This window comes from Hyaena hyaena, unplaced genomic scaffold (assembly GCF_003009895.1).
Source record: "Hyaena hyaena isolate Hyena2069 unplaced genomic scaffold, ASM300989v1 scaffold_471, whole genome shotgun sequence".
NCBI classification, from domain to species: Eukaryota; Metazoa; Chordata; class Mammalia; order Carnivora; family Hyaenidae; genus Hyaena; species Hyaena hyaena.
In genome coordinates this window covers 935968-944815 of record NW_024081102.1, presented here as the reverse complement: position 1 = coordinate 944815, position 8848 = coordinate 935968, and the positions used below count along the sequence as shown (strand labels likewise).

The window sequence follows — 8848 nt, the reverse complement described above, 5'->3', positions numbered from 1 at the left end:
TGCCCGCGCACGCACACACGCATGCCCTCTTTCTCACTAACTTCTGAAAATTCCTGCTTTCCATAAAGTTTAGAGAAAATATTGCTCTTTCCCTTCTGAGTTTATTCTCCGCCTACTTCAAATAGGCATTTCATCACCTTCTTTACAAGTCTTGGCACAGCAGATGAGTGAAGTTCGCTGGCTTTTCTTCAGTTCTTAATGACTATGGTACTCGGCTCAGTGTGAATAAACACGTAATTGCGCGGGTGACTGAGTTAGCTACTCAACAGTTGCACCGCAACAGGACCCCAGGACCTACAAACTCTTTCCACGCAGAAGACAGGGTTTGTGTCGGGAATTAATAATCGCGGTATGTTCTCTTGAATCCTCCCAGGGGGCATCGCTTCAACTTTTAAGTGTGGATTTGATTACTAAAAATGGGGGTGCCTGGGTGGCTCAGTCGGTTAAGCGTCCAACTTCGGCTCAGGTCATGATCTCAGGGTTTGTGAGTTCGAGCCCCGTGTTGGGCTCTGTGCTGACAGCTGAGCCTTGGAGCCTGTCTTCGGATTCTGCGTCTCCCTCTCTCTGACCCTCCCCTGCTCACGCTGTCTCTCTTTCTCTCTCTCTCTCAGAAATAAATGAAACATTAGGAAAATGTTTAATTTTAAAAAATGGTCAAAATTCATTCAAAATGAAGTCCGATGCTCATAGGGTATAACACTGGTTTTTCTAAGTGGGACAAATAAATTGTTATTGCTATTGTTAAAGCCGAGCTGGTAATGACATCACCAAGGTCCCTTTTCATTCTTCAGCACACTGCTAGTGTCACCACAATACAAGTGAGGGCACAGGGCAGGCATCTGGACGGGTCCCATCTGGGCTTGTCCAGTACGCGAGCAGTGTGCCACACACCAGGTCTCCGGACAGAGCCCTCGGTGGGCACAGCTGGGGGGGAATGCTGCTTTCCCCAGGGCCTCTAGGGGTCCTAACTGAACTACTGTGATCGGTCAGCAGTTTTTCAACCACCCGCCGGCAGCTTGCTTCCTACTAAATTATGTCTCACTGTGGATTCAATGACCCTTTATCAATCTCCAGTCCGCAGCTCCCTGCTCCAGTAAAGCAGGCTAACTGGTCATTTCCAGTCCAAGAATTCATGTTCTTGTTCTAGGATCTTCTAAACTTGCAGGCACATTCGAATCACGGGGTGGGAGGGGGGGGGGGAGAGAAGGCTTTAAAAAACAAAACACCCAGGCTCCACCCCAGCAAATTAGATCCTGCCTGCCAGGGTGGGCCCTGGCACAAATTTATTTTTTAAGCTCCCCTGCTTATTCTCACGTGCAGCCAAGAAGAAACCAGTGTGACAGTCTCCCTGCTACTTCCCTGCGTGCCTTACAGGCTCACCCTGCGGGAATGGGCGTCCTGAAGTATTACTTATTGGCTGATAAACATGGGATTGATTGAACTATTATTGTTCGTTGTTTTTATCCTGCCGTTTACTCAATGAGCTTGGCTTGTAGATACTGTTTTTCTTGCACAGTTTTTTAAAACTGTGATTCAAAGCCAAGAACTGACTTATGTAGACTGCTTCCTGTACTTCCTTGGTTTTGAGTTCAGCCTGTTGAGCCCAGTCTCTCCAGTAACGTGCCTACTTCCTACTTTGTTATAATACATAAAACCAGTTATCTGGCATAAGTTGCCGGTAGAAGTGAATGTATTATATAAGTCTATCTGACACTTTCTGCATCAGACTTTGTTTCAATCTCTGCTCACACATACTGTTCTCCCCGCTGCTTCCCAAATTGCTATCCTGGGCCAGCGTCTCCCCAGCACAGGCAGGCAGACTGGAAGCGAAGAAACAAACACTACCAGGTCTTGAACGAAGAGACTGCGCCAACAACATCCAGGAAATTGTTTAACCGGTCAACAAGTAATTCTGCAGCGATGTTAACACTTTCTTAGGCATGCAATATGTTTCAAAGCACTTAAGACCTTTATTCATTTGAGTGACCCAACACCTATGCAAAGTTAGTAAAGTGGGCATTGTCCTCATACTAGGAGTGAGAAAACCAAAGCAAGATTGAAACTCTGGCCTCCTGATTTCCTTCCCAAGAACTTTTTCATTACGATAATCCTTTTTCTTAAAAAAGCATTATAGATGCTGTACATCAAGTATTTTGCTTTCTAAACACAGGGGGAAAGAACCCTTTTCTAAAAAGAACCAGTGAATGGCCCCAATACCTTAGATCCATCGCTGTTATTTTGGTATGCCTTCTTATTTTCCTACGCTTTAAATAAAATGCAGTCGGATGTGTATGTGTTTTTAAAACAAAATGTTAGATTGTCACTTTGTATGGCTTTGGAGTCATTATAATCAGGTTAGAATACGATTCTAAGAATGCATACCTCTCCAAGGTGTTGATCGTGCTGTGTCAAAGCACTCTTTCAACAGGGCAGAATCTGGGAAGAAATCATATAAGGAAAACAGGACCCAGATGTAAAATGTTAAATTCCATGATTTCGGGGCGGGAAGAACCATCGTGTTCTGTCTGCATGTTAGAATGAGGAAAATGAGGTCTACAAATGAAGTGGCTTGCTTCCAGTACGTAGATAGACAGTGTTCTGCTAGACCAGAATCCAGTTTTTAATTCCTGGTCAGGTGGTCTTTCTAGTGGATGTTTAGGCATCGATCACCCATGTCCCTCTCAGCACATGGCCCGTGGGGGCTACAAAACAGGATGTGGCCTGTGCGCTTGGTTATTAGCTCCCTTTTTAGATCAGTTTTGAGATTTTACAGTAAATAATGGCTCTGCTATTAAAGCTACATAGCTGGATGAGACTTTATCAGATATTTTAAATGTACCTGGCAATTTTTGAGAGCATTGCAGCACACTCCCTGACGCTCCTCTGATGAGGCTGTACCTATCTGCCTTCTTTAGTTGTTGATTGGTCCTAGGGGCAAAATACTTTTTTGTTTTGAAGAGACAACTTGACCTAGTTGACAGAAGTCATTGTGTATGTATATATATATAGGATTACGGCCAGAGTTTCATGTTTAAAACGAAACTAGAGCAGGGCCAGAAAGGGAGGCATAACACCCTAGAAAGTGAGAAATTGCTCATGTTGCAAGATACATAAATAGTACCTTCTAGTCTTTACACTAGGGACAAGAAGCTCTGGTCTATAAAAGTCCTAATGAAGAAGGAGCCTTGGAAGGAACGCTGTCGCAGGTGAAAGAGATTCTCCCCTGACCTGGTAGTGCCAGAAATACAATGCTGTGGCACCATATGCCCATTCCCAGGTCCACAGACCCGGTGCAGGGAACGCAGGACGCTCCCTCCTGACCACAGCTGACTGAGTCAAGATGAGCGTGTAATCCAAGGGCAGCCAATCCAAGGGTTGGCTGGAAACCTGTGTGACCTGGGATAGAAAAGGGGACCTGGTTAGATCGCGTGCTTTCGAATCTGAAGAAACCAAAAACACCCAAAGGAATCAGAGCCACCTGGTGTCAAGGCACACAGAAACCTGTGGGGACCAGGAGGTACAGAAAAGACAGAATACACGAACAGGTTAAACGGAAGCAAAAGATGGTGGTCCCAAAGCTGAGACATTGGGCAATTATGTGCTTCTGTAGAGCAGGCTAGATTTATGGTCGTCTCTCTGGGCGGTCCTATAACCTCTCTGGATAGTTTCCGTGCTGACACCTGTGTGTCAGGCTCTGTGCTGAGCACTGCACACAGGCATCCTTTCCCTCTAAGCCCTAGTACCTCTGAAACCTTGGTATCATTCTATCTTACAGATATGGAAACTAGGCTCATGATGGTTAAATAGCATTTATTTCTGATGACGTCAGCACTTGAATACAGGTCTGACTCAGAGTCTATGCCTGTTAGGTTGCACTAACCCACGTGTGTCCCTATGTTAAGGCCCTGTGCACTTCCCCATCCTCCTCCCCGCCGATCTGACCTAACTTGAGGTCCTTTTGCTTACAGAGCCTGGCACTTCCCTACTCAAAGAATGTCCTAGTATAGACCCTGTGTTTGTAGAGTTTACGAATCCACCAAACACACAGACTAAAACTGATGATGACAGAGTCCCTCATCTATAAGAGCCATTTGGGGAAAGACCTGCTTTGTTTCACTGCTACTGAGCGGCCCTGACAGCTCTGTGTAAGAAGCTGCGATATGGACTGAGGGTGGGGGCATGGACCAGGGCGTTGTGTCCCTCCTTGGAGAAAACCTGAGCAGAAACTGGGCTCTCCCACCCATTAGGAATGAATAAAGGAATCTGGGTCCTTTATTATCGACAAAGATTTTGCGGACTGAGGCAGTGAACGTTTGTTACTCCCCGGTAAGGCTGGAGGTCTGATCCCGGCTGAGATGAGCGTGGTCACCCAAGTCTGTCCGCCAGGAGCCCCACAGTCTCCCACTGGAACCTGCAGTCCTAGTTACATAAGCACGCCTCCAGCTAGAGCCCGGCTACCGTGTTTCCAATATCAAATATCCAGCAGAAACGACAAGAGTCTTCTTTCGCTTTCTAGACAAGCAATCAACTTCCATTTATTTTCACATCTGTGGCTGGAAAAGAGGCTCATCTAATGGTGGCCATGAAAAGCTTGGTAAGCAAAGAGTGAATCTGGTTATAGTCCATATCTGGAGCTCTTCCAAGGAGATATGCCGGTTTGTGTGTGACGGACTTCTTAGCCCAGGGGCAGACTGACGGAGAGCACATTGCTGGGTTCTCCTCTTTCCTATTTTGTCTGGTCATGACAAACAATCCTCAGGCACTTCAACTGCAGTTTAACGGTCTCTCTCAAGGGCCCTCGATGGGCCAAGTTTCTCCACACACGGAAACCTTTCTGTTGGACTTAATTTGTCCACGGATGCATTTATTTACCCACTCAGAAATCTTAAGCAAACAAACCCTAGAGCTGGCCCGGAGTTCTACCTGGTGGAGGACTGGTGCAGGGGAAGGAGACCAGAACGCATAGTGGAAAACCCCTGGTGTGTGTGGGGCTGATTAGAACACCAACCTCCATCTTTCTGATCCTGCCCATTCCCTGTCATTCAGCTCATTGCCATGGCATTTGAGCCACCTCACTGGTATTTTGAATGTGTTCAACTTCTTGCCCAAGTCTGGGTCCCTGCTGACTACAGTGCCTTCCAGAAAGGACTATGGGATGTATGTGCATTTTAAGCCACAGGTCTCTTTCTCTTTCATTTAACAAGCTCTGTGCCCTCATTAACTCTTCGAGTAAAAAGTGTCTGATGTTGTCTAGAGCAGCATCACACCTAATGTAGGAATCCCTTTCTAGCACACCCTGGCAAATGTTCAAATCCTTCCAGAGAAGGGAACTCACCACCTAAAGACAGTACTTTGATTCTTCTCCCCTTTAACAAGGAGATCAAGGTGCAAACCAGAGCCGGGTCTCCCACCAAGTTCTTAGTAGGTCACCAGTGAAGCTGGCACCCAGGCTTTGGGAGTCCCAGAGCCCCCCCTCCCCCCCATTCGCCCATAGTACTGGTCTAGATTCTAGCTAGAAAGCTCTAATCCCAATGTGCTGAGGTCCTGCTCATCAGTTAGTTGTCCCGGCTTGTTCTACACTGGATTTTCGCATCGCCTTCGGACTATAAGTTACAGCAGGGGGCCGGGTCTCACACACATTTCTTAGGTGTCCCGTGATCCCTGGTGTTGTGACTTGTCACAGAGCAGATGTTTCATAAATGCAATTATCCTATAAGGGCAGCCTGTTCAGACAGAGCCTTCCCAGGAGCAAAGCTAGCCAGGGTAAAACTTTTTTTTCCTACTGTGTTTATGCATAGCTGGCCCGGGTGAAGGTTGGGCTAGGAGATAAGGAAAAAATGGGTCCCTCCCTTATCATTTCATCAAGAAACTGTCCTAAGTATGTGCAGACCTTGTTTCCAGGCATCTGAGAAAGATTCGGGGAAACAAGAGAGGGTAGGAATAAACAGCTTTACAGCCCAAGACTTAGGGCAGTCTCTCCCACCTCAGGCTCCCAGCAAGAGTAAAACAAATCGAGTTCAGTCAAGTTTCAACAAGAACGACTTTGCTTGGATTTGGGGGTCGTATCTGGCTTTGCCTGGAGAGAAGCCAGAGTTAGAGATCGAATTTTGGCAGAAGAAATGAATCACAAGCTTTGTTTTGTTAATTTCTGGAGGCTCACTTTTTTCCTTCTACCAGCCTCATTTTGCAAGTGAAAATTTGTAATCTGTACAGGGAAAGGGACTTATGTCCCACTGCAAAGCCACGTAGGAGCAGGGCCACACTCAGATGCTCTCCTCGGACTGAATGATCTCAAACACATGGGAGCCAAGGTCCCTAAAAGCAGAGCAGGCAGGAAGGGGCTGTCCTTGTCTGTGCATGGTGCTTAGTGTTCAGGGACCCCCAAAGTCCCTCCATCTGCCCGCTGCCAACGAGGAGAGCCAGGTGTGAGCATACCCGATACCGCAAGAAGGCTGCGGTGTGGCACCATCATTTCACTACCGAGGAAAGGAGAGCTGAGGGTCACTGGCACTTTCCAAAACTCCATAATGCTTCCGGAAAGTGCTGTGGTCTTTTCTGCTGACGACTGTCAAGAAGATGAGACACCAGGAATGGAAAAATCAGCTTATTAGCTTGGAAATAAGGAAAAATTTGACATAAGTTTTTGTCAAGGCTCAGGCTCACATTTTGGGCTGTTCTGTCATTTCTCTGTACTCTCTAGATTTTAAAGCTAGGGCTGAGAACACGGGCCCACTTTTGTAACCGGGACCTCCACACAGGTTCCCAGCAGGTTAAATGCCAATAAGAGCCTGAACTCTTCAAACTATTCTTCAAAGTTAGGAACTGTTCTCCTTTAAGTAAGAAGCTTTTAAAGTCAGACTTCTTGCTCCCCCAATATTAAACAAAATGTATTAGAAGAATTAACCTGGGAAACCAAGGAAGGCAGCCTTGAGTTCTCATTTCAGGAGACCCAGTACATTAGCAGATGAGCAAATTCTAGCTGGTATCTGGAAGGGGTGGTACACGCCCCCAGGAGCCAGCCCTCTCTCCTAACCACTGTCTTACCATCAAGGAATTAAGGAGAGGTTCAGTTACACATTCTCATGCCTCAGGATGGGCTTCGAACTGTGGAGGCTCTTCCCTCATACCTGTGTCTACCTAGAGTCACAATCATTATCACCTTATGGCCCTGTGATGGATTACCAGAGGACAAATCTTGCTGTCTAACCTCTCTGCAACATTCGTATATAACATTCTCATAGAGCTTCTACTTAGGTAATACTTTTAAACGAGATGCCAGGCCCCTTTCCAGGTCTTTCTGGGTTTCAAAGTGTGGTGTTCTTGTAACGTTGTTGAGTTCCAAATTCCAGCGTGTCTCTAGTCAAGTGTGTAAGATCCCAAACTCACGGACGTGCCACACAGCAATCAACGCGGAGGTTGGGAGAGGCTCGCAGGCACTGCGAACCGCGAAAGGAGCGAGATTTACAACCCCCCCCCTCCGCTCCCTTCTCCGTACCACTGACTGGTCTCTATGCCTTCGGTGTTAACGCCTAGGCCAGTAGTTTCGAGCCCGGTTAGGAGAGGCCCCGGGGGTTCGGGCGGCTGTCCCGAGGGGTCGCCGTCACCCGCACAGCCACCGCCATGGCCCGAGCGCAGGTGGTCCTTGAGCGTCTGCTTATAGCGGAAGCTTCTGCCGCAGGCGGCACAGGGATAGGGCCGCTCGCCCGTGTGGATGCGCTGGTGCTTCATGAGGTGGTGCTTGCGGATGAAGCTCTTGCCGCAGTGTGCGCACTGGAAGGGCCGCTCGCCTGTGTGCAGCCGCCGGTGGTTCAGCAGGTGCTCCTTGCGCATGAAGCTCTTGCTGCAGTCCGGGCATGGGTAGGGCCGCTCGCCCGTGTGGATCATCTGGTGGCGGATGAGGGCCGAGTGGCCGTTGAAGTCAATGCCACACTGGGGGCAGGAGAAAGGCCTCTCCTGTGCGTGCCCCCGCTGGTGCAGCAGGAGGCTGATTTTCAGGCTGAAGCTGCGGCCGCACTGCGCGCAGCGGAAGGGCCTCTCGCTGGCGTGCGCTCGCCGGTGGCTGGTGAGCCGCGCCTGGTCCGCGAAGCGCTTGGGGCAGTCGGGGCAGGGGAAGGGGCGCTCGGTGCTGTTGTGGACCCGAAGGTGGTAGGTGAGGCGGGACGGGTGAGTGAAAGTTCTCGCGCAGTGCGGGCAGGTGGGGGGCGTGTCAGTGGCGTGGGGCTGGGAGCCGCTGCCAAGGTCGGCCTGCTGGGCAAAGTGCTTCGGGCACGGGGCACAGGCCAAGGGATGCTCACCTGCATGGCCACACTGGTGGGTCAGCAGCATGTCTTGGCTGAGGCTCTTGCCACAGTGGTGGCACGAAAACACCTGTTCCCCTGCTGGAGGCGGCAGTGGGTAGCTGCCCAACTGAGTGAAAGTCACTTGTCCCTCAGAGGCTTCGGCCAGGTCAGCGGCTGGACGTCCGAAAGGTGTCATGGATGCGGTCGGCTGGCTTTTGAAAGCCACGTCGGAAAAAGTATCCTTCGCTGCTGGTGGAGGAGAAGAGAAGGGTACGGGGACCTCGGGGCACAGGGAGGCTCCGGGGAGGCCTTCAGCTTTGATGACAAGCTCTTCATCTGAAAGAAAGGACTCAGAGTCACACGGGTCGACAGCCGTGGGCGGCCGCTCCCGGTACTCCTGGCCAGCTCCAGCAGACTGCTCTGAGCGCTCCACTGGCTCAGATGGGAAGCTCAGGGGAGGGCCGGCCTTATGCCCCGCATCTCCAGTCCCAGGGCACCTCATCAGAGAGCTGCACGCTGGGCCTCTACAGTGCTCCCTGCTCAGAACAGGAGAAAGCGGGGCATCCATC

At 49.5% G+C, this 8848-nt stretch overlaps 1 protein-coding gene across 2 annotated transcripts in view; it reads right to left on the bottom strand.

The window, feature by feature from the left end:
* Positions 1-3790: 3790 nt before the first annotated feature.
* Positions 3791-8848, bottom strand: part of ZNF398 (zinc finger protein 398) — a 30488-nt gene continuing 25430 nt past the window's right edge. For both annotated transcript variants that reach the window (XM_039253911.1, XM_039253910.1), the window contains exon 6: positions 3791-8615. In XM_039253911.1, the coding sequence (XP_039109842.1) occupies positions 7462-8615 (1154 nt within the window). In that variant the 3' untranslated portion in view covers positions 3791-7461. The remainder of the gene's footprint in view (positions 8616-8848) is intronic.